General features: G+C 41.1%; 1 protein-coding gene across 5 annotated transcripts in view; it reads left to right on the top strand.

Annotated features, from left to right (window-relative positions):
• Positions 1-26042, top strand: part of MAPRE2 (microtubule associated protein RP/EB family member 2) — an 87424-nt gene that overhangs the window by 40031 nt on the left and 21351 nt on the right. For 4 of the 5 annotated variants that reach the window (XM_048938741.1, XM_048938745.1, XM_048938743.1 and 1 more), the window contains 2 exons: positions 13450-13577; positions 24561-24706. In XM_048938741.1, the coding sequence (XP_048794698.1) occupies positions 13457-13577; positions 24561-24706 (267 nt within the window). In that variant the 5' untranslated portion in view covers positions 13450-13456. The remainder of the gene's footprint in view (positions 1-13449; positions 13578-24560; positions 24707-26042) is intronic. The other variant, XM_048938746.1, reaches the window with a different exon arrangement.

Raw genomic sequence — 26042 nt, 5'->3', positions numbered from 1 at the left:
TTAGGGAGTGCTCTGCCCAGAGAGAATTGTGCTGGTCAGGCTCTGCTCTCAAAAAGCAAGGGGGGAAACTGCCTCATGCTGACTAGGAATTGCCTGCGAGCCCACGTTGGGGAGGATGGCTCTGCTCAGTGCTGTTTGGGGGGTTTGAAGCAGAGATGTTCCATGCCAGACAGCCCAATTTGTGCAAGGGAACGAGGTGCTTTCAGGCAGAACCATCTCTGCAGCATGCACGTAGGCACTCTCACCAAGGAGAATCACAGGATGGCGTGGGTTGGAAGGGACCTCGAAGGTCATCTGGTCCCAACCCCTAGCCATGGGCAGGGGCTGCCACCCACCAGATCAGGCTGCCCAGGGCCCCATCCAACCTGGTTTTGTGCAGCTCCAGGGGCATCTGTGAACATCCGAACTGCACCCAACCTCTGTGGGTTTCCAGAGCATCCTCTAGGCAGGAGGCTGGGCCCTATTTTAGTACATGGTGGGTGTTGTTGGTTTTTTGTTGGCGCTTTTTTTTTTTTTTTAACCTTTCTGGGTTGCATAGCAACAGCAGTATTTCCTGCATGCTAACAAAAACAGGAGCAAATTTAAGATAGAACTGAATTGGATGCCGCCACTTCTCGAAACAGGCATTTTGCTTCAATCCTGTCTCCCTGGATAACACTGAAAAACTGGTGATGTGGAAGCAGGGCTGTGGACCAGGAATGCCCCATAGAAGCTTTTCTTTTGGGTTCCTTCTTTGCTGCATAAGCAGCTAATGCAAGGGAGGTACAGCCCCCTCTGTGCAGGCAGGCTGCGCTGCAGGAATGTTCTAGGAGGAGAAGCCTGAGTAACCACTTGAGATAGGAAAAATTGTTTTTGGAGGCAGTAAGGAGAAAGGAAAAAAAAAAAAAAAAAAAAACCAAGAAAAAAACACAAGTGTAGTAGGTTTGCATTTCAATCCTTGGCATTCAAATAAGTGACTTCTTAAAAATATCTTCAGAGGTTTTGGTTTTGGGGCCTGAGGGTGGGGAGGTTAGTTAATTTGACAGTCTTTTCTCCTTCCTCATGCCCAAAGATAATTATAGCAGAGGCTTGGTAAGGAAGGAGATTAAGTGTGTGCCAGCTTTTCATTTTGGGGATGCAACTTTCAGCCTTTGTTTGATAATTGAAAACGAGCAGTCGCACCACATCTGTTCTCAATCACACGAACCACTGAACGGGATGGCATGAAGGCCGCAGCGTGCAGTAACAGCAGTGACAGCAGTGAATATTGGGCTGCGTGCGGGTGCCTGGTGTGTCCCACTGGATCTTTGTTCCCAGCTCGGGCTGCTGATCACCTGCTGCCCCTATCAATGCCAGGGAGTATGGATGGAACACATCCGTGTCTCTGCGGGGATGGTGCTAACGTAGCACTGAAAAGCTGTGTGAGTCTTGCCGTGCTCGGATCCATGCTGCCTGACTCACCAATAAAGCATCTTCATCATATTGTTTCATTATAATTAGATGGGAGGAGAAGGAGAGTATCAGCTATAAAAGTTTACTGAACATGCATTTAACTCTTCAGGTTTTTTGAAAACAACAGCCTTTTTGTTTATTTTTAGCATAGTTCTGCTGTCCTCATGCTAACTCATCTAACTCAAAGTGAAGAACTGCTTATGATTTTTTTTTTTACTACAATTTGTCTAAATTCCCGATGGCATACTAAGTCAGTAAATATTTGATAGAGAAGGCTCTGTATACCAAAAGCACACCCGTTACGTGGCTTGGCTAATCTATGTGGAAATGTTTTCTTGCTTTGCATCGAACTCTGTGCTTATTGAGTTGTGCTTTCATATTAAATCTGCTGTTTTGTTGTGCTATCTAAACAGGAAATGTAAATGTTAATCGGTGCGTAGAGACTTAAGGATGCAGCTTCCGGAGGAAATCCTACAACTGTGCAAAATTGTTGTGCCTGGAGAGGAATATGCCATGCAGATCATGGTCTTGATGTTCTGGTCTTGCACGCGGCTGGCTTGCGTGCCTGACTCATGGTGTCTGGGGGAGGGAGCAATCTGAGATGTGGGTGAGGTGATGGAAGATGGAGAGGCAAGGCAGCAGCACTGGGGTGAGCTCTTGTGAATTTAAGTGTAGTCTGGAGCAATATTGAAGCAAGCTATGCAAACTGAAGAATTCCTGGTCTGGGTTACGTTTGGGATTTCTTCTGTGTGCAAAATGGATCTTTATTCTCCAGCATGTGAGACAGTAAGGGAATAGTGTACTTTGCTGCCATGATGTTGTGTCCAGTGGTAGTGCATGTTCCCGTTTTTCCATGTGGCTATGTGTATTGTTTCAGTGGTTTAATTTTCATTATTAAGTTTCTTGGAACCCTGAAGGTAGTTAGAGAGATCAGGGGACTTCAGTTTTATCTTTAGGGGTAAATGGAATGAATATTCCCTCTACAGCAGGGCTCCTCAGAGCTGTACAAATTTCCTACTCAACCAGCTGCAATTATTCAAGGATGCACTTGAATGTAAATTCTTGCTTGTCACTCTGGAATGCAGTGTTGATTCTCAGGAGGGCTTGCTGGCAATATGTATTAAACAATTTCAGGGGGATGAAAATTCATTTTAGGCAATTTTTACATGGTTGTTAGGCTTCATTTCTAATGGTTAATCTCTGCGGAGTTAGTCCAGTAATACCACGGATGGGAAGTACTGAAATACTTGGAGCAGGACGTGCATTGCTTTACTTACAGATTCGGTGTTATACAAATCATGACTTATGAAAATAATGACAGAATCTGAGAGTGATTGTATGGAAGTAGAGTATGTAACCCATGATATATTGGGAGCTTTCATATAAAGAAAGGCTGTTTTGTGTAGGAGTGTTGAGAGCATGGAGGCAGTGAAATGATAATTGACTGAATAAATAAAGAAATTTTCCGTAATGGACAGCATTCACTTGTAAAAAGCTGCCCTGTTGAAAACCATGTTGTGCAGAATGGTTTGAATTATATTTGACTGAATTATTATTTGGGGTTTCACGTCAGTCCTTGCCTGTATTAATGTTTCAAAGGTTACAAGGTACAGATTTAGAATCGGCTCCTGCACTGGGCTGGATGGTGCCATCAGCAGCCTTCTCTTGTTGGCTCTGTTGCCACTGGGAGGTTGGACTAAGTGATCTTTGGAGTTCCTTGCCTACCTCAATCACAGTATGATCATATTAGGTAACCTGAAGAGGCATAAACAGCTCTTGAGTTCAAAATGCACCACACAAAATTAAGTCATGGTATCAAGCTACTTTAAAGTGAAAGCCTAATTTGGGTCTGAAGGGACCCTTAAAGATCGTCTAGTCCAACTCCCCTGCAATGAACAGGGACATCTACAGCTAGATCAGATTGCTCAGAGCCTGGTCTGGGTTGATCTTGAATGTTTCCAAGTCTGGGACATCCACCACCCCTCCAGGCAACCTATTCCAGTGCTTCTTTAAAAGTAATATGTAGCAACACACTTAGTAGTGCCACCAAAATGAAATTGTTCTGTGGTCAAAGGTTTCGAATGGGAAAGAAAAATGTGTGTATGCAATGTCAGTTCAATAGTTTTTGATCTTAATTCTTGCCGAAGTTGTATTGCTGCTTCTGCAGTGCACTAATTACTTCTTGTTGCATCGCACGAATCACTGAGAGAAATTTCTGCAGTTTGCTACCCAGGAATGGCCAAAAGTTCATTGACGCACAGTGGAGCACAGGAATAGTTCTGTTGCGTCATAAGATTAATTATCTACATTTCAATTAAGGATTATGTTTTGAAGTTAAGAGCCAATATATTACTCCCGCAGTTTTTAATGACTTGTATACATTTTAATGTAGAAAATATTAACATTATTGATAAGTTTAATCTGCAGGAAATGTTGGGCTGTTAAGCTGTGTCAGATATATGCGTAGTCTGATGTTTGTTTACAGGGAGGGGTGCAGAACTGTCTCATCTCATGACCTACACCAGCACTGAGAGGACAGAAGAAGCCAAATATTCTCATTGCAGCATGGGTTATTAACTTCTTAATTGCAGTTGTGTGTAGTTAAAGGTAATTCAAGCAATAAACTTTTTTTTTGTCTTGTTTATTGTGGGAGTTGAATTTGCTAATGTGACCATTTGCCAGCTGGAAGCAATGTACTTTAGGAGTTGACCTCAAGATATTCCATGAAAGGAGGCCAAATCCTATTAAACAGGGCATCTATGCTTCTCTTAGCTTAAGGTGCAAGGCTTTGCTGGGGCTCACAGATAAAGACTGTTGTAACCGTCAGTAATTCTGCTCTTAGAACTCCAGTTGCATCAAAGCAGTAAGCAGCATCTAAATAAAATGGTTGGGAAAAAAGCACAACTTCGGGAATGTGCCACTTTAGTTTGGCAGGAGATATTTAAAATTGAAAACTGAAAGAAAACAGTGACTTTGCAGACCTTCAAAGAACAGTATGGTTAAAATAAGAGTTTGGGGGAAGCTTTACTTTATCCTGGTAATTTCGACACTTGCATTGGTAGTGCAGCAAAGGTAATGTAAGTTTGTGGCCACTGGCATGCAGAAATAATAATACATTACATAAATCACAGATGGCTGAGCTAGCATGTTCATAAAGGGCAATTTACTTCATAAAGGATTAGCGTATTCTAGTTTTAGTTGCTCTAAAATTAATTTAGCAGTTAAGCAGTAGCACTTAAAAGTTCAGTCCTATCCTAGGCAGCCCTTAGTAGGGTTAATCCTTAAGTACAAGTCATTTGCTGGTAATATTTTTGAGCACCAGAATAATTTCATAGTGTCTCCTTGGCTGTTAAGGGATTAACTCATGAAAATGAGGGAAGAGGTTGACTTTCTTTGGTGTCCAATACCAAAAGCAAGTGTCATGGCTGAAATGCTAGTAGTGAAAACCTTTATGACATTAACAGTGATCAGTGAGGAGTTTGTATGAGCTAGAGACAGGGATCTTTATATGGGCCTATTTCAACAAACACAGAGATGTCAAAATTCAGATTTTTTTAGCTGTTATTATTTTCAGTCTCACTTTTATCTGTGGTAGAGAGAGATGAGGAAGAGGCTGAGCACAGAACCCAGAGAAAGGCAGGCTGGTGAGCGGGTTTGGTGGTCTGCAGCACAGTGTTGGCCAGGAACCTAAGTGTGGGTTGTGCCATGGCTGTGCACTGCTTGGTCCCAGCCACCTGCCCATGTGTGCCCTGCAGAGCTCAGTGCTTGTCCCGTGGCCCTGAGCAGTGGTGGTAGCGGGAGCCTTGGGCAACCATGCTGGAGCACTGTCTTATGTTACAGAAATACAGAGCCGTGTTTTAGAGGATGATACATGGGTGCAAGCAGCCTGCGTGGTTATGTGTTGCTTCATCTGTTGTCACATGCTTGTTTACAACTGCAGGGTGAAGGTGGCTTAAAATAAATGTCTCTTCACCAGCTCGGTGTCGTCACCTTTATTCCTTTTCTAGTGCTGGCCGCCTGCCTGGCTCTGTCCCGTGGGCCCTGCACTGGCACCCATCCTTGTCATCCAGGGATGAGTGTGTGGGTGGCACCTGTGATTCTGCTCCTCCTTCCCCAGGTGCAGTGCCGTATACCTCCACACTGCCTGCTTGGGAGGTATTGTTGCCTGTGATAACGTGCATGTATCAAGGTTAGAAGAGACAGTGCACAAAAACAGTGTGCGTCTGCTTTTGTTACTCTTACAAGAGAGAAAAGCTGATGCGTGGCAAGGTCCCCGTGCTCTGCAGTGTGTTACAAAGAGACATGCTGCAGTCTCTCTCCTCAGCCGCTGCAGCGCCCTTCCAGTGAGGCATCCCCCTGTGAGCAGCAGTGTTGTGTGTGCTGTTGGCAAGCTGTGGCTGCTTGTGATCAGTGAGCCTTCCCTGCTTAACCTCCTGTCCCATCTCTCTCAGACCTATGCTGTGTCACAGCCACCAGCTGGGGCTGCCACCCCCCCTGCGTGGTGTTATGAAATCTCTTCTGCCATCATGCAAGCGTCGGCATCTTGCTTTAATGTGTGGACATTGCGGGGATGGAGGGGGCGGCCAGACCGCAGATAGGTCAGCGCTAAATTAATTTGGTGACTTCATCTTACTGACTAGCTGGATGCCAGCCCTGCTGGAGCTCATAGGCTGCATGCTGCTTTTTGGACGTAAAAGGTGGAATGGCCAAAGCAACAGCAGTACGGAAACTGTGCTGCTGTACTGCAGATCCCACCTTGGGTGCCAGCAGTCTGGGTGCACACGTGCCCTTGCCAGAGCACTTATTTTCCCTTAGCTAAGGTTTGTGATGATTTCTGCCCCTTTCCAGGGGCAGGAGTTCCTTGTCGTGACTGCTGGGCTGTCCTGTCACTGTGTCCAGCAGCTTGAGTGCTGTGCAGGTGGGCAGTGGGTTAAGGGGTCAGTCCTACTCCACACTCCGTGTCACAGCAAGTCTGCATTTGCTCGAACACTTGGGATGTGCCGTGTGAATCTGTAACTGTTGATCCAGCATCCAGTGGGAGCAATAAGACAGAAGGTTCATCTGTTCATCTCGAGGCACCTGCAAATCCTTTCTCCACCATAGTGCTCAGCAATGCTGTTACCTATATGTCATCTTGGAAATCCTGTACTATATTCCTAGTAATCTGCTGTTTTCCCTAAGAGATTAAAATGAATAGAAGAAGAATTTAAGCTCCCATGTTTGTTGTGGCAAATTGAGACTTTGTTTCAAGGAGGATTAAATGTTTGTTTATTCATCAGATTTTTCCAAGGTTTTCTAGTTGCAAAATGATCGTCCATCTTCTTTCCTATCCCAATTCCTGATTGGCTTGGGTTTGTTATGTAACAGAAGTCTGAGAATTATTTTTCTCTGAATCAACTTCTTTTCTCCACCATTCCAGTGTTTATTGCAAAAGACAAAGTAGCTGCCATCCTATTGTGAAAACTGTGCAGGTTGAATATCTTCCTTCAGGGCATCAGTGGAGCAATTCCAGCCTCAAATCTCAGAGTTGAAAGCCTTGCGGGGGAGGACAATAACTGGAAGAAAAGGTAGTTAATATTTTAGCATTGCTGCCTTGCCATGCTTACGTTGCTCATTCAGCCCACTTCAAAGCTTTTGGTGGTTCTTCATTAGTAAAAAAACCTTCTTAATTTGTAGTAGCATTGTTTCACACTGAGGTTCGTGCAGCCTCTCCCCAGGATAACAAGCAGCTGTCTGCACAGAGTTGAGCGGGTGGGGCATTCTCCGTTGGGCTTTTGTTGTATTGAGAGAAGGCAACCTCTGCTGATGTTTTCCTGCCTTTTGTCAAGAGCGTTTTTTTAGTTAGGATTCATTTATGAATAGAAATTGAAAGGGATTCTGTCAGGATAGGCATGCGCTTTCGGCCAAAATTAAAATAGCTTGTAATTAAGTGCTAATATTGTTAGTATCAAAGTGGAGACATGACATTATGCATTTCATTGCCATACAGCTTCAGTGGCAGCGGGAGGAATGAAGGAATAAGAAGGTAATCTGAAAAAACTGTTGCTTTTGCACTGCAAATACAACTGCCAGATATAAATAAATAGATAAATCAGTTGTGCCTGCAGATTTGGCTTCTCCTCTTCAGGTGCCCTAAAATATTCTAAGCACTAAGGTATTTTCTTAGAGCTTGGAACTGTTCTATTTTGTTTCTGTGGACTGCCCTGATTTCATAAGCATTTAGTGGATAAACTTAAAACTGTTTTGCTGAAAGTAAGCAGTCGACAATGTAATACATTGCGAGCTCCTGGACTGTCTCAGAGGTTTGGGCTCAAATTGTGCATGTTGTTTGAATACTGTTGGTTGTTTTTCAGATTTGAGAAAACTGAATGTCTGCAAAAGTACTAGAGTTTTTCTGTTTTTCTGCCTCCCAGATAAAATGGGCTTTTTTTTTTTTAATTACATTTTCTTTGGTCTTATGTACCACAAAACAGAGTTACCGCTGGTCTTTAGAAGAGTGTTTTAGATTTGGGACTAAACCAGGCCTTGAGACCCATCATAAAAATCTATGTAGGTCAGAAGATCCAAGCACTGGCAGGCAGCCTCTAATTGAAAAGAACAAAACTTTAAAGATAAAATGTGCTAATCCAGTGAAAGCAATCTGTACTCTAACCACACTTGCATTTAAACAGGGAACTTCGGTGAGAACAATACAAAATGTGCTTTTTTTTCTGGTCGTGTAGCAAGATTCAAACCATTGAAACATACATGGTTTGCTTCATTCTTTCTAGACTCTGTATCATGCTTTGCAAATCATTTTAGGTCTCCTAGTCAGATCCACGTTGTGAAGCTAAAATGACATTCAGAAGTGAATGAGATACATCGATAGTAAAAGGCTTCTAACATAGGTCTATTTAGTAATGTGGGAATAAGGGCACAAGAAAGTTTTGCTTTCTGAAAGGTGTAGATTTTCCCCCTATATTACAACCAGAGGATTGTTTTCTCAGTGTTCTGTGGCAGTAGTTCATTGTGATCAATCTTTAACTGCATTTCTGACTAGACAGTTCTTAAAATGCTTGCTACAAGTAGCACTTTAGTCAGAGCTCTGTGATTTGAGGTAGCTGTTCACAGCTATTGGCTTTGCTACAGGAGCACAGCATCAGTCAAAAGGGAGAGTAAGGGCAGTGTTTGTAAAATCATGCTGTGCCTTTTGCTATTTTTCCATCCTCCGGACCCTTACAGTAGAGACAGCCGTGTGTGAAACTGCCCTCTGATAATTATGGTTATGACTGTCTGCAATGAATACTAAAGAGGTGAGCAAATCAGCTGCCATTGCAGGTTTATATTGAAGGACATATTTTCTTTCCGCAAGGATGCGGATGCTGGGGCTCCCGGGTTTCTTCTTCCAGGAATCCTTATTTTCACCTGCAATGCTTTTCTAGCAGAAGCTTGGGCTGCCTCGGTGAACCGCATCCTCACTTTCTGTCGCCTCTTCCGCTTCAGCTGTTTTTGTTGCAAGAGCTTTTGTTCTGCTCAGAGTATCTATCCATCCTGGTGCTCTCCGGTGCCAGCTTCCAGGAGGCTCCTCTTTGTGCTGTTGCACAGGCTTGCTATTGTCTTGGAAAGTCCCTCATCATACCTTGCTGAACTGTGCGGAACAGGAAAGCCTGTGGGCTGGAGGGTGATTGCACATGTGCTCTATATTGACATTGCTGTGGTCCTTCTAGTTGTGTCATTGTTACAGGTTTGGCACAAGACAGTTTCTGCTGTCAGGAGCTGCTAGCATGGCAAGTAAAGTGGATGTGCCTCTTGCAAAGCTGTCCTTAAGAGCTGCAGTTACCTGTAGCTGAGTGTTAAGTGCTGCCTGTGATGCCTTAAAAAGTAATGCTGCTTTTGGGGCACTGTTTAATATTGGGCAAGCTGAGCCAGTATGCTTCTGATTTGGAGAACTACCTGAGAGTATACGTGATTTTCAGCTCTCGACATATCCTGTGAGCTAAACACTATAGCACCTAGACATGCATGTGTAAAAGCATTTTTATGATGTGGACTGGAGAATGTGAAGATACTCGCAGCTTATCTGTATTTATTGTGGCTTTGAGTTTTGGTGTCTAATAAGTAAAATATGGTGGAGTCCTTTGTGGCTGGGCAGTACTGTGATAGCTGGAAGCTTTGAACCTTTACTGCATGCTGAGAGCTGGAGATGCAGTCAGCTGGCCTGGCCCTGGTATTAGCTGCTGTAGGAACGCTGGGCATCTGCACGGGTGGTGGGAACTGACAGATCCCAGGAAGGTAGGTGCTGATTTTCAGGCCTCTGTAAGCCTCATCACAGGCTTATGCTTGAGAGCCTTCAGTCTAAACAAGGGAAAACCTAACAGTTGAAAACATAAATAATGTATTCGGAAGAGGCAGCGCTTCAGGCCATACAAAGAAGCTGTTCGCTTCTCAGCCATTCGCAGGGCCTATGGGGCTCCACCTGCTCAGCTATCCACGTGTGTCACGTTGCAGATGTTTGTTAGCATGTGGAATCCAGAGCAGGCTTCTCAGAGCAGCTCCGCACGCAGGGCGCTGAGTCACCCACAAGATCCTGCCTCCAGCCGCATGTTTCAAGCACGGGGATTTTCATCTATTGCTTTGTATGGTGACTCCTCTGCCTGGGTTTTCTTCTTTTTTTCTTTCGTAAGGTCTGTCTGCGTGACAGAGTATGTGTGTATCTGAGTACCAAAACAGAATATATGTTCTGTACAGGAAACTTTTCCTAGCTGTGTTTATCCAAACCGTGTCCATGGGAGGGTGAGGGACAAGCCAGCCAGGGACCTGTGACCTCTTCCTAAAGAACGGGCCGTGGAAGACTCAGACATGCTAGCAGGCTGACATGAGTAAATGTCAGTAAATGAGTAGAAGTTACCAACTTTTTAAACAGAAATTCTTATTCACTTTCCTTAAGATCACTTAAATTTTATTGATGCTCCCTCATTTATACCTGTGTACACAAATGTAAAGCTGTTGTCTCTTAATGTAGCCAAAGCTTTTGTTTGATGTGTAGATCATCGTAATTCCTTTCATTTGCAAACATACCATGAGTAATATTACACATATCTTTCAGGATATTGCTTTAAAACTCATGGCTGTTCATTTACTCGTTGTCCATCCTGTGCAGCAAGCAGCTTGTTTGCTCTGCTGTCAGTTGCAGCAAAATACGTATTTCTTTTTGATGTTGCTTTTGGAACAGTATGATGAGGGAATTCCTGCTTCCTTCCTGCGTGTGGATTTCTGGATCTCTTTAACAGAGCAGCTTCACTAGTTTCACTGCCAGTAGCTAGTGGTTGTTCTGACTTCTGCCCAGCCTAAAGAGGCCATTAAAAGTTGGATGATTAAAAGTTGACGGCAATTAAAATTAGTATAGATTTATTTCAAATGTTACTGTCCAATTATCTTTGACTTCTTTAGAGTGAGTGCACTGTTCTTTATTGAACTGCTGGTTTCATACCAAATTCACTATTTGGAATTTTAAGTGAACATTGAGTTCACTGTTAAATTATTACTTGAACTGATTTTATAAATAATATTTAACACATCACTTTAATAGTGACAGAGTTAGTATCTTTCTGTTCCTTTCTCATCTATATGAAACAAAGTGAAAAATGTGCTTAAAATGATGTTTTAAATTTGAGAGGACATTGGTAACAAAAGTACCATTTGCATATCCAGTCCCTCTTTGATCCCAGAGTTGGAGCTGAGCTTCCATGATGAACCACCATGGTCTGAAAAATAAAAGGGCACGCCTTATTTCTAAAACATTATTCCTAGCTCTTAACTCAGTCCAAGCACTTACTGCATGCCAAGAGAACAACCTTTGCTAGCTGTTACTGCACATTCAGTTGTGCTGTCCAGGAGCCCACAGGAAGGCTGTGGGAAGTCTGGTTTCTTCCAAGCTTTGGATGTGTACAGAAGTGGGCAGAGGGGCAGCCTGGTTCTGAGGGAACTGCTGGCACTGCAGGCATAGCCCTGACTATCAGAGCATGAATTTTTGGAGCCTGCTTTCTCTTATTGGCTTTCATGCCCTTTTTTTTTTTTTTTTTTTTTTTTTATTAATCTTCTCTTCTTTAAGACAAATAGTAAGGGACTGGCTTCTCGATGTCAGTAGGTATGGACAATTTAAATGACCTCATAAAATTTTGTTCATAGGAAGTTGCATACATTAGGAACTTTGTCATCTTGTACTTTAATGCTGTATGTAGTTATAGACTTAAATATTACTGAGGGTAGATTTACTCTGGTGGGGCCTGCTTGTTTGTTTGGTAAACTTTTTTATCTAGGTTGCTCCAACATACCTAGAAATGGGTGGAGTTTACTGGCAGTCTTGGTTTTCTCTGCAGAATTGTATATCAGGCTTCCAACGGATATATCTTTGCAAAATCTCAGTGGAAATAGTCCACGTGCTCTTCAAATCCCAGAGAGGACCTGCTGTCTTTCACTGAGGAAGAAAGTTGAGGTCTACAGTGGAGTTAGTTGGCTGGCCCTACATCTGACCTGTGCAGTGGGAGATACAGAGTGTCACTATGGACAGAAGTGTGGAGTCCTCACCAAACCATTTGTTTTCAATAATAATATTGCAAGCTTTTTTGGTATTTGATCATTTCTGAGATGTGTCTTTCTTGGCTTGTTACTAGTGAACTTCCTGGATTAGTTTTGAGAACAATATTTGCTCTTTTCTTGGAAAATCTTGCCTCAGATCTTTGAAACGGTTGACGAGATGAACATGAATATGCTCACCTTTTATCTCAGCAGTGTCTTGCAACAGAAGGATATGGCTAGTGTAGAATCAAAGGGTATAAAATTCAGTAATATGCATTTCAAGTCAGTGCACTTGGGGACAGATGCTACTATGAAGTAGAACTACTTACAGAAAAGGACCTTAATTAACTTATTAATTCAAAGTGAAAATTATTATATATATAATTTTAAATTATATGGCTACGCAGGTAGCAGATACTCAGCACAAAGTGCCATTTTTTTTCAAGGTCTTGCTGAAAGGTTTTCTGAATGCTGTGGAAATCTGCTCAGCTATGCTGCAGAGGTCCTGCTGCAATGACCAGCAAATGAAGATGTGACTTTGCAGAAGACTTGGAGAATTGATTTGTTTATTCTAGCCTACCTGGGCACTGGGACAGGCTCCGATTGCTTTCTGCAACACATTAGGAAATCAGCTCAGGAAGTAAAGCCATTAGAGCTGGAGGATAATGTTGGCAGAAGAACAAATGAGTTTAAGCTGACAGGAAATGTTTCTATGATTTAGAGACATCAGGCTACAAAACAGCTTCCCAACCAGACAACTGGGGTTGCAAAGCTGAGTTATTTTCAGAGTAGAGGTCGCTACTTTTGTTTATAAAACATTCATTGTATCATGTTCACTGTGACTGCTAGGTACCAAGTAAGTCATCTAAAAAGCCCTGTCCCAAGAAGAAACCAGTATTTGAGCAAGCAGAACAGCTACATCTTCTAGAAGTTATCTAAAAATTAAATGCAGATCTGGGAAATTGGATCATCACGCAATAAAATAGCGAAAACAAAGGCAGAGATGTCAAATCACTAGAAATGGGTGGAGTTTACTGGCAGTCTTGGTTTTCTCTGCAGAATTGTGTATCAGGCTTCCAACGGGTATGTCTTTGCAAAATCTCAGTGGAAATAGTCCATTTTTTGTCCAGCACTATATGGAGGAATCCCAGGTCTAATTCTGCCTCTGTATCTGTAGGCTATGTTTGACTCTTTTTGTTCTGACTTGGACAGCATTAAGGATAATACTGTAGGTTTGTGAGTTAAGTTCACACTGACATCAAGAGAAATGTGCTCATAGAGTACAAGAGGAGAAGGCTGTACGTCATTCAAAACATGAAAAGATACCTTTCTTGATAAAGGAGGGAAGATTCCAGAGTGATGCAGCTTTCCCTTTTTTCTTTGAATACGAATTCTGAATTCAATATATCTAGAAAACAATGATCAAAATGTCAAAAATACTTTTCTGTCTTTTTCTTGTAGCTGGGGAATGGCGGTCAACGTGTACTCTACCTCTATAACCCAAGAGACTATGAGCAGACATGACATCATCGCATGGGTTAATGATATATTAGCTTTAAACTACACAAAAGTTGAACAGCTCTGTTCAGGTAAGAAAATATTGCATGTTCTACAAATGTTTATTTAAAATCCACTTTAAAAGTCTGATTTGTTGAAAATAGATCACTTTCAGTTTTGACATAAAGCAGTTACTCCACGAAAAGAAACCATTGTATGTACAGAGGAAAAGTTCTTGTGTTCATCTTAATCATGGAAAGATAAGGTGCCTTGAGATAGCGTAACATAGGTGAACAGGAGGAATGTAGCAGGAGATGCATAGAAATAATAAAAAGGCTGACTGTGTGGAAGAATATAGCAGTAAGATTTTTTTGTGTGTACTTTAAGGCTACAAGGGTGGTAACTTTACAAATGGAGAGTGGTACATAGCTAAAAAGTGACCAATAGTCTCCTGAAAACGCAAGGAACAGAATTCTGCAGCAGCTGTTCCTTCTGGGTAAGGGTCCTGAAACTCAACGGGTGTATGAACTCTACAGGAGAATATTATGTGTGTGAGCACGGAGGAAAATAAACATTTGAGGAAATCAACATTTAGGCTGCTGTAAGTTGCTTTAGTAGTTTGTCAAGGAAATCTGCCTGTTTCACTTTAAATGTGACTGAACTCTTATAGTAAATAATTTTTTTTTTTTTTTTTTTAGGGTTAATAAACCCTAAAAGACAAGTAATGGTTTGAAAACTTTGGCCAGTCTGATTAATCAGAGTGGGAACTGCAAGTTACATGTTAAAGTACAGGATCCGTATCCAGATGCTGACTAGAAAGATACAGGGAAAGGCTGGTGTTTTACTGAGATTACAGATGCCCTGGGGAGTGATTCTTTCTGATTTCCTGCTGTGATTTTTAAATTTGAAGATGTTTGTGTTGGAGGAGATCTAGTTAGATTGCTACTTCCATACAAATGACATGCTGGGATTATCTTGCGTCTGAAGACAGTGCTCTAAATACATAGAACTGAACCCACATTACCGCATTTCAGCTGCTTGGTGGTCCAGTTGAAATGGGGTCTTACACTGAAATGTGTGACTTTACCTAGTATTCTGGGTATGTTTTTTGTGCATAGATGTTCCCTGAAAGGTACAGAAAATTGAGTCTGACAAACTTGTAACATATTCTTTAATTGCTTCTTTCTTACAAATCTCACCTGCGTAATGTATCTTGCATGCTTGAGGAATTGCACAATGACTATGAAACAAGGTTGAAGAGGAGCAGTTTAAAGTGCCTGCAAGAAACTGATAGCAACTGTGTAACTAAAGATAGAGAATGTGGGAAATGACCTTTCTGACAATTATTAAGCTTGGAACTGAAGTACTGTATTTAGCTGTTGTTATATTTACAGGTCCGGAAGTTAGTATTTTCTTTTGGTGAATTATGCATGGAGGAAATATACACGTAGGGATGTGCAGGCATGCGTGTGTTTATATAGGGATGTATGTGTGTGTGTGTATATATATATATATATATACACACTTACAAGGAGATGGAAGGATGTGTGAAAAGGGGTGTTTTCATCATAAAATACATGTTTGACATTGTTTGAAACAGGAACTATACTAGCCATGTTATTGACTTGTTCCTGCATGGCTATTTATGTGCTCTTAAATTGTTGAAAGGAAGCTTTTGAAGTGAATTCTCCACCAAGCTAAATGTGTGTGGGCTTTAAATAAATAAATAAATTAATAAAACTTACCCAAAATAGGGAGGAGGTGATCTAGAAGAATTTTGATTACTGAGAATACAAGAGGAAAATATTTAAATACAGTCAACTTGAGAGATTTTAGCTGGATGGGACAAGCAGGGGAAAAGCACGGAAACAGTCACAAAAGAACCGTCCCATTTCATTATGCAGCTTCTTACACAATTGTTTCTGTGACCTCTAGTGAGGATATTAGGACATACCACAAGGGAAAGACTGAAAAAAGGTTGTTTCATTTAGAGCTCTTACTCTATCCTGTGGAAAATTAATTTTTTTTTCTTCCTTTAGAACTTCCTGTATTAATTGCTATTGTTACTTGCTTTTATGTTCATATCTTAGTGGGTCAAACCTGTAAACTTGAATTTCTCCATTTGATTTGATAGTCCAGCTTGATTCTTATTTATTTTATGTTCATTATAGTGCCAAAATGGGATTCAGTATTTCATTATCTCAAGAAGCATTCTTCCTTGCTGGCACAATCCTTTCTGTTCCGCAAAACTTTAGTCTCTGCATTTCTGAATTCTGCTAAAGTCTGCTGGATCATGGCAGGCACTGGCACACAGAAGTCTTACTGACAAGTTCCTTTCCATCTGAGACTGCACAGTTCACCTCTCACGTGCTGTTGCAGGGTGTCTTTGCAGGCAGTGAAGGGAATCGGAGGAGAAATTTTGGGGATCTTTATCTAGTATAGTTTACTATTTAAACTACAAATAGTTTATTTCATGCACAGAGAGGTGCCATCCTGCAGATTACACTAAGTGAAACGGTAGCAAAAAACCACCGGCCAGCTTGTGGGCAGACACCACAGGCACAGCATGGCCTCAGACTGGGAGCAGCTGTGGCCATTCCTTCTGGTATTCCTCTGGCTGATGCTTCTTAAAACGTTGGCAGCCTTCTTGGCAGCCTAGTATGAGCTTCCATAAAATATGAGCATTTCTCAAGGACTTGAAAGGGAAGGAATATGTGGGAACCTCTGTAACACTGTGAAGCATGTCATGGCACTAACAGTGGACTTCAGAGCCACTGCCACTGAAATTTTATTACCCCTCGTAAAATTGCGTGGGCCTTTTCTTCTTTTTAAGAAAAAAGGCATTAAGATTTGTCGTGCTGTTTTACAAGCATTCAGGTTTATTCATTTTTGTTAACAAGGAGTAATCAAAAGTTCAGAAAAAGCTAAATGCAAAAGCAGGGCAGGGGGGTTAAGGATGCTAGGTCTGGACATCAATCTCAGAGGCTTTGCTTTTAGGAGACATGAGCCACCTAGATGTGCCTTACAGCCATCTTTAGCATCTCACTGCGAGACTCTGTGTGCCTACGCTTTGCAGCCAGCCTGGAAGTAATTGTGGACAATCTGAGCTAAAACAGTAAGGAGTAATATGACATTCTGCCTTTCCTAGAGGGCTTTATTCTGATCTGAAGAGTATACCTAAAACTTAACACTACTGATTGCAGTAAGGAAAAGACAGTTGGTCCTTTCTATTTTTTTTCTTCTTTTTTCTTTGCACTTATTGCTGCGTGAAAAAGTAGCTCTAGTAATATGCGTGCTATGGAAGTAGCAGCTTGTTCCCCTATTGCCAGTTACAGGAACAGAGCTAAGATGAGAAGCAGCCAAGGAAAAGGCTGGATTAGTCATAAAGTATTTGTATTCTTCATGAGTCCTACATGTGTTTTTGTCCTTGCTAAGTAGGCCGAGCAATGTGTAGCATCCCCTGAGCTTTCTGAATGCCTGCAGTAGTTGTGATGTGCCAAAAAGGCCAGGTTATGGATGGATGCAGCCTCCAAGAGTCTAAATTTAGTGTGTACCTCCTCTGGTAATTTAGTTTTGGCAACACAAGAGGGAAAATCTCCCCAAGCATTTCAAACCAGAAATATTCCCTGTGCTTTAGGTGTGTGTCATTTAGTCAGTTTTGGTCTCCATGTTTGACTTCCCTTAAGATTTTTAGCCAGAATATCAAGTTTATGATCCATGCTTATAATGTAAGGCATAGTGTGCACTGCCTTTAGCTGGGCATTAAACTTGGGAGCATTTAATTTGATACAGATGAGTGAAGAATAATAGAAGAAAAACTGAAAGGATTTAATGTATTAGAGCCTTATGTGCAACACCCATACGCACGGAGAATAAGAGCTTTAAATGAATTATGACACTGGTTGTTTCATGGGATTCGTGCTATTTTTGTAATACATACACAGTGGCTTCTTAAAAACAGTTCTGACTAAATAGCTTATAAGTGAATTTTCTTTACTAAGGCTATTTTTCATCTATGGGGAATACCAAGTGAACTTGTAACATGCTTTTTCAGGATTGTTTGGCTGCTACAAGAGTGTATATTCAAAATAAGAGTCAGGCAAAGAAGACTATAGAGGGCTTGCATATAAAAAACACCAAGTACACAAGCTATATAAATTATTAATAGCCAGAAATTGTAAATGTATACAGAAAAGCAAATGCAACCTGAAGTGTAATTTCTGTCCTAACTGTACTTATGTGAGCCTTTGAGGTGCAGAAAATGCAGAATTTTATTATTTTTTTTTAACTTCCTACGTTTGAAAATTCCCAGTAGACTTATAAAGTTGTAAATTTGGACTCCAGCTCAGAGATCTTTCACCTTTAAGGATTTTTATGCAAGGGAAAAGGATGAGATGTTTCCCTTTCTCCCTTACTTTTAGTAAGTGCCTATCTCATAAAAAGAGCATGCGGTTCAGCAGTTTGAAATGCTAGACTGTGATGCTTTCTTTGCAGATAACCTGGTTACTGCAACTGGGTATTTTTTGCACAGCAACTGCTGTAGTTGGTACCATACCTCCATTGGCATGCTCCTTGTGAGAGTATGTGGTTGCTTTAGGGATGCTTTCTGGTTCACCTCTCATCCTGAAGAACTGAAGGCCATGTGCTATACAGCTGTTGGTGTGTGAGGCTTTGTGCTGTTGTGATGGCTTGGGATTTGAGGGAGAACTTCATGACACTGATGATGGCCAGTGGCTTTCTGCATGAAGAGCTACTCTTCTTCTGAGGGACACTAGGTGGTGAGGAGTTCTGCATGTCAGTTGTGTCTGTGTACAAATTCTGTGACATGCATGCATAGGATTCACTTCATTTTCCATGCTTAGGTATTTGTATTTTTGCTCAGTGTCTGCATTAACTCATGAACTTTCTACACAGGTATTACTAAAATCTGCATTATAGCACCCAGCTGGAGCATTCAGCATGGTTTCTGCACAACTGCTGTGCTAGTGCTAGCTGGGCTGAAGTGTATTTCAGTGTTGTTTTTTGTTTGTTTGTTTGTTAGCTTTTAATTCACAGCCCTGCAAAGCCTCAGTCTCTAGAGCAGCTTGGAAATGTTAAAACATGGCTTGATGCACTATGAAACCAAGCCATGTTTCAGGGAGTTGGCATGTTGTTCTGGGGTCCTGCAGCACAGAGGATGCTCAGTGTAAATGACTCTTTAACGTCTTCCAGATGGTGTTTAGGTTTAGAGGGATATAATGCATGTTGATGATCAGATTTAAGATCAATTACAGAACTTTCTGGGGAAGCTATGAAAGCAGTATCCTGAGACTTTTAGCCTATATATGTGTATATTATATGTATGTATGTATGTATTTCATGTCATACATTAAAAATTCAGAAGGAATCAAATTTAAACAAGGCTTCTACTTTTTTGTGTGTTTACTCATAATGCTGTCACTTGCCATTGCTTGCTTCCTCTCTCTCCCTTATAAAGAGATTGCTAGATTTTCCTGTGGCTTTTTTTTTTTTTTTTTTCTTCAGTCAAGTTGGGTTACACACCTATTTTAAGTGGGAACAGTGTTTTCTGAAATTGTTTTGGCCTGCTTGTTTGCAAATGAATGAGTTTCAAACTAAATTACTACTAAAAACTTAGTATGAGAAGCTGTGCTATTTACAATTTTTGAGAAGTTTGATGATTTATATATTTAACAGTCTAACATATATATATATATATATACACAGTCTAACACCAGGGAAGCCTCTCTCCAGAATCCATTATTTAAAAAGATCAGTGAATATTCTGAGTTGCCTCATGCGAATGCCCCACGTGTTAGGATTTTCCCAAGCACATTCAATTCAGAAGCATGCAGCTCTGCGTTAGTGCTTCTGGATGCTGCTTTCTGCAGTGTCTGTATGCAGGTCCTCACTCTGTTCTTGCTGTGTTTCCAGAGCTCTTTGCAGGAGAGCAGGGCTGCACTCTCATCTGGATCACTTGTATTTATTTATTTAAGTGCCCCCCCCAGGCTGTTAGTGGAAAAGGCAGAGCTCACGCCAGCATTGCATCACTGATGCACATCTGGCTTCCCTACCACGAAGCAGGCAGTAAACTGCAGTGGGCTCTGATGTTGTCCAGGAAATGGGTTGAAACCTCTTTAAATCAATGTGTTTTTTTTTTTTTCAATGGAGCAGCAGAATTCATTGCTCTGTGTCCTCAGTCATATGGGTGCTGCAAATAGGGTGCTTAAACACAGCTGTAGGTAACACAGCTTTGTGGTCACTGACTTTTTTTTTTCTTTTTAATTTAAGAAAAGACAGTGGCAGAATAGAAGAACACATTTGAGATGTAAGTATCATGAAATGGGCTCATGTTTTACATCAAAACCTGCTGTGTGCCTACCTTAATCTGCTTCTAAGGACACAGTTTTAAGCAGCTGGAGGTAAAAAGCCAGAAGTGCTGCTGTACTGCAAACACTGATTGCTGGCCTTTGTATTTATTTCCCCATTTCTCATGAACACTGCGATGTCACACATGCTTCTTATAAGTTACTGCCTTTTTCTGTTGTTCTCTCGGCAGCAGAAGTGCTGGGTGTGTGCACTTTCCCATCCGTGTTGGCAATGCCGCTCCAGTGAGCTGAAGCACTGATGACTAACACGCATGGGAATCGTGCCGCATTTTCCAAGTGCGTTGATTAGCTTGTGGCAGCTTTGGAGTGAACAAATAATTTGAAGGAATTTCTGTCTAATGTGACAGGATACATTTTTAGAGAATCTTAAAAAACAAATCCTTGAAGCAAAGAACAAAAAAAGATCCTTGAAGCAAATAACTGTAATTACAGAAAAAGGTGCAATTGGCCTTTTCCCAAGTAAGTTTTTGTTGTTTTTTTTCTTTCTTTTTTTTTTTTTTTTTTTCCCCAAAAACGTGTGCCTGAAAATCAAACTGAGGCCTGGCTGAGGCTTGAATCACATGCTGTTTTTAGATCCAATTTTTTATTAAACATTTCCAGCAAAATTCTAGTTTGCAACTTAGCTCTTTCTGCCACAGTTCTGACATCAGAACTGAACTAAAGCCTACCACCACACAGACAGGCCCTGCCTTTTCACAGCTCCTCTGTGTTCCCATGCTGTCTGCTGTGATTTTCCGTGACTTTGAGGGACCTCACCTCCACATGATACAGTGATGAAGGGACAAACAGAGAGGTACATTGGATAAGAAGGATTGATTCAGCTCCTCCTTGAGGAGATAAATAATAACTTGGGCATGGTTCTGAACACTGCCCCAGATGTGCTTCCCCCCGCTGCCCTCAGCCTGGCCAGTAGCCCACCCCCTAGCCCAGTGCCATGCACAGCACAGCCTGCTATGCACAACCACAGCCAGCGATGCTGCCCGGCTCTCCAATCTAGGCCACAGCCGGATTCCTCCCAGAGAGGAGGGAGTAGTAAACGAGTCACAAGGCTCCCTTCAGACAGCAGCAGCCTGCCGGTCAGATTCAACACTGCTGAGATTCTCCACTCTGTTATTTTCTTATAAATATTAAAATGGAGTCAGTGAAGATGGTTGTGCTCATGGTCGGTGTGCCAGCAGGATGCTGCAGCCCCCTGAGCTGCTGTCGTGTCCTGCACTGTGAAGGCAGGCATGGAGTTTCCGCTCGCTAGTTGTGTTTGCAAGTTGGTTTTGGCTTCTGGCCTGTGAATGTCTCTTGTAATTGGTGGCTGCGTCAGAGTTCTAGATGGAAAAGTGAAAGGGGTTTTGCGCCTGGATTCAAAATTGCTTGTTGGCTAATAGAGAGTTGGGAGGGTTTAACATCAGCGTGTCTCCCACGTTCAGTAATCCTTCTTCTCCAGTGCTACCAGCTGTGGTTTTTATCCATCTTTTGAAGAGATTTCACATTATTTCTGTATCTGTGTGTGTGTGTGCGTTTGCAGATTTTTAAATATGTACAAGTTTTTTGGTCATAGAGACAGATGTACTCTGAGAGCAATTCTAGACAGGTAATAATTTGTTAGTCTTGGTGTGGGAGAGATTGGGCTGTATTGTTATTGTTGTTCTTTTCATTTTTTGTGGGAAAAGGCTGCTGCTTTTTATCAGAAAATGCAGGGAAGCTTTTAAATCTTAAATAAAATACAGTGACATAAAACCCATTTTGTCCATGTAAATTATGCAAGAAGTATCCATCGAAAACCATGCTGTCATCATCCCTACTGCTGTTTTCTTGATGTTGAGTTAAAAATACTCCTTTCCTGGCCAGCTGCATTGAAACATCAATTGTATGGTAAATAGAATATTCCTAAAGTGCTGTCCAGTATGCAGGGAACTGCATGTCTGCGTGCTGGGGCCAAGAAGCAAAGGCACAACGATCTTGCATTACTTCTGTCAGGCTGCTTCTCCTGCTGCCTCTATGAAACCTCAACAGTTGACAGTGTTGAAAGCAGCATCCTGGTTCTGCCATGCAGGCATCCTAATGCACTGTGACAGCCACAGGCCTTAGGAGCAAAATTTTAAATAAGTAATGCCTATTTTGTATAAAATATATATGTAATCTTGATGTCCAAAATCTAGTAGTCCCAGTTAAATGTAGTGACACCTGTAACTTTCTTTTCTATTATATGGGAGTCAGAAATAGTTTCTTTTTTGTACTTTGCAGAACTTAGTTCAGTCTGTATTTGCATGTTGCCTCTGTGCTTCAGAAAGAGGCATTTTAATAAGCTGTGTTTGCTGCTGTAATAAAATCCTCCTGTTGGGGAAGCAGTCTGGCAGCAGGCTTGGTTATTGTGTCAGAGACTGGGTTTGTACCATCACATGGATGCATGCCAGTGTTCTCTGCCCTCAGGCACTGAACAGACCCAGGACCACCTCCTGGCTGATAAAATACAGAAACAACTACTTGCACGAGGACAAGGAAACACGAGGAAATGTCTTAACTAAAGTCTCTAGTCTAGTCAGACTCTATCTAAAGGCATGCAAGAGGAATTTGCATCACTAGCAGAAGGAGGAAATCTCATGCGAACATTTTAGGTTTCCAGTTTTCTAAAAGGATGTAGATGAAAGGTTGCACAGTGCATTTTCAAGGCCTCTAGGCAATTACTTAGATATCAGAGTAAACTTTATAATTGAGATACGGGTGGGATGAAAGGGCAGAGTTGGGAACAAATTCAATTTATAACATGAAATGATTGCATAATAATCCTTTTGCATGAAATTAAATAGTAATAAGTACAGTTAAGCCTTGCAGTATCTGTATATCCATGCTTTTAATTGTAATGTCATTTTTCTGTTGCTGCATATGTGCCAGTTCTCCTGCTAAGGATAGGTTTTGAATTACTAATTCTGTTTGTATAGCTTCCTATAAGAAGATGCAAATGTGTCATCTCATGTTTGTAGCTTGCCAGAAGGCTTCTTTCCCTTTAGGGAATATCTTACTTTGATTCTTAATCATATCAAAACCACTGCAAACAGCTAAGTACAAGGTGTCCTTGGAAAATCAGATTATTTTTTCTGACAGTTTTCCCTTCACAAAGCTAGTCAACATGAAGAGAATTTTTAAAAATTAAAGTTATTTTCAAGCTTGATCTTGTTAAGTCACTGACCAAATTTCATATCAGTATTTAGGTGTTTTTAGACTTGACTCCGAATCTCTGTTCCTCTTTTGGAGGAGTTACAAGCTCTGTCACCCTTTGTATATGGAGCTTGGGTGCACACAGAGAATGAGAACTATCTGATGTGTAAAATTGGTCCTGCCAAAACACATGTATACCCACAGAGAAAAATATCGAGCTTCAGTTATTGTTGCCCCTCCTGCAAAACTAGACAAACCAGGTGTCTGATTTGTTAATTTGGTTTTTGCATGGGCAGGGTGATCAAGTAGTTTTCACAGATACTGTCCTGAACTGTTAGGTGAGATTTGGACACTTAAGTTTATCAAAACTGATTTGCACTAAGTGTTCAGGAGTCCTTTTTGTGGGAGTCATATTTAACTTGTGACTATTTGGGTGCTGACTTACCTGGCCTGTGTGCTCAAATGGAGCTGTTAAGCCTGTGCCCTCTTGCTTCAGATTAGGGTCACCTTAAGACTCACCTTAGTGAGTCTTGAAGTATAAAGTATTTTGTTGACTAGAAAACTCTTTTCTGAAGGAGAACTTAAATTGGTGATCCTCTGATTCCCTCAAACGTCTTCAGCTTTAATTTCAAAACACTTAATTGAGTCAGCAGTAGACATTTTGCAAATGACAGTGATGCGATAATGTAGAGGGAAGATCTCTGAATATGAGAAAAGTTATCTCTATTGGCTATATTTAGTACACTGTTTAGAAATTTTTCCATATATTTGCCATTCTGTGCTGAATTAATTACACTCACGTACCCCTGCTTACTAATATGTAAGTTCACATAGCTCTCAAAGTTGAACGTGGAAATCTTGTTTTGAGTGAGCTGCCAAGCTAGGAGCTTGGCTTCTGAAATCTATGAGTACTGGGTGGTCTACATTAAAGTCAATTCAAACACTTTTCACAGGTGATAAAGATCATTATCGATGTTTGGTTTAAAGGGGATGAAAAAGACTAGTGTATTTTAACAGGCAGGAGCTTTGCAGTTTTATTTTTCAATCATGATTTGGGGTAATCTTGAAATATTGCCTTGGAATTCATCAGTCTATGGGATAGCTTCCAACTTCAACTGCCAGAATAAATAAAATCTTGGTTGAATTTTGGGTACTGTGAAGACTGAAGGAACTTACTAGGAGATCTCTACTTTGGCTGTAATCATTGCACTATATGGATAGTCCTAATGTTTAAAGGGACTCCAGGAGCGTCAGTTTTAAGTAGAAGAAAGATGCGCTTTGTGTTACTCGTGGTGATTCTTCAGTTGTTGTACAAAAGTGCTTGGTGCATCCAGACAATGGAAAAACTACATGAGAACATCCAGTGTACACTGAGCAATGTGACAAGTACATCTGGGATGCATAGTGCTAGACTGAATTACAGCAGGGACTTATTCAGTATGGTTGCTTTCTGCTCATGCTTTCTGTTAATGACATTAAACGCCATTTGGTTTTAGCCGGGTGAATCTGGATTAACGTCAATGCATTCTCTTGTTATAGGAGCAGCTTACTGCCAGTTCATGGACATGTTGTTCCCCGGGTGTATTAGCTTGAAGAAGGTGAAGTTCCAGGCAAAGCTGGAACATGAATACATTCACAACTTCAAGCTTCTGCAAGCATCGTTTAAAAGAATGAATGTGGATAAGGTAGGCATTCTGTGTTTGTATTTCAGTCATTGCAGGCTTCACAAGCTGTATAAACTGGATAAAGTCAATAATAAAGTCCGATAAGGAGTTGTACAGCTGAACTCGTTATTTCTTAATATCAGAGACTCTTTTGGTAAAATACCATCTGTTGGAAATTCTTTGTCATCATTGAACCAGGGCTTTAATTTGAGATACCATAAAATTACCGATGACCTGAATTTCCAGCAGAACAACCTGGAAGTATACTGTTATTATAAATATTCCACATTTCTTGTCCAAAACTGGCTTTAGGGAATTTCAAGTATTCAAGACCTGGAATAATATACCCAGTGATTTGGTAGACTGGCCAGTGCATGTGACCTGTAAAGTTTAGGAATGGAGGTCTCTCTTAGGAAGAAGTGGCTTGTTATTCAACCACAAGATACTGATTCTGTGCTGAATAATGGAAGTTATGTTCTTTTCTTGCAGTTTTATACAGATGCAGTACCTGTAAATCATTTGAGGATTCTCCACTGATTTTAGTGTTGCCTTATCCTGAAATTTAAACAGTCTTATTACAAAATCCCGCAATAATTTCATGAAGATTGGAAACCTTTATTATTTCCTGAAATGTTGTGCTTCTATTTACAGCATGATTTGATAATGAAGCATTGGAAAGCCCAATAAAGATGAACGTTGCCCATTTCTCTATAGGGAGAAAACTTGCTCTACTCAAATGAAACAAATAAGGGATATGCAAAATGCTATGTGAATTGTTACAGCAGTATCATAGACTTACAAAATGCTGGACAGTTGGCTTAACCTTGAAGAAACAGATGAAAATTGTAATGCTTTTAGGTACTCTGTTTCCAGTTGATAACTGAATGCATTCAGGAGGTATTAATGTCTGTTGAACTTAGCTCTTTAGTTAGCTGTGTGAAGCTAACTTCATACAACAAGGCAGGGCAGTCCTCTTTCTGCAGCATTCTCTTCATAGTCACTGTCTGCCCACAGCATCTTGGAAGCTTGTGCTTCCCACAAAGCATTATAGAGCCGTCTCCTTGCACTGTTTTCCTACCACCAGTCACCTTTTGGAGACTTCATTTATGTGAAAATCTGTAGGACATTGATGGTGATGTTCCTTATAGCCTCACTTTTGTTCTACTAGACGTTTCTGTCAAGATTTTCAGATCAATAAACCATTTTATGTATAGCTATGTACAGAATGGAAAAAAGTTACAAGGTTAAAACTTCAAGGTTAGTTCATAGTGTACATGTACTACAAAATGTAGGGTGTTTCAGCATGACCTGGAAAAGCTGATTCAGACGGTACAGCAGAGAACAAGAAACTTAATCT

The sequence above is a fragment of the Lagopus muta genome, chromosome 3, assembly GCF_023343835.1.
Source record: "Lagopus muta isolate bLagMut1 chromosome 3, bLagMut1 primary, whole genome shotgun sequence".
NCBI classification, from domain to species: domain Eukaryota; kingdom Metazoa; phylum Chordata; class Aves; order Galliformes; family Phasianidae; genus Lagopus; species Lagopus muta.
Note: the sequence above shows the minus strand (reverse complement) of the source record. Positions and strands in the feature narration are given on the sequence as shown.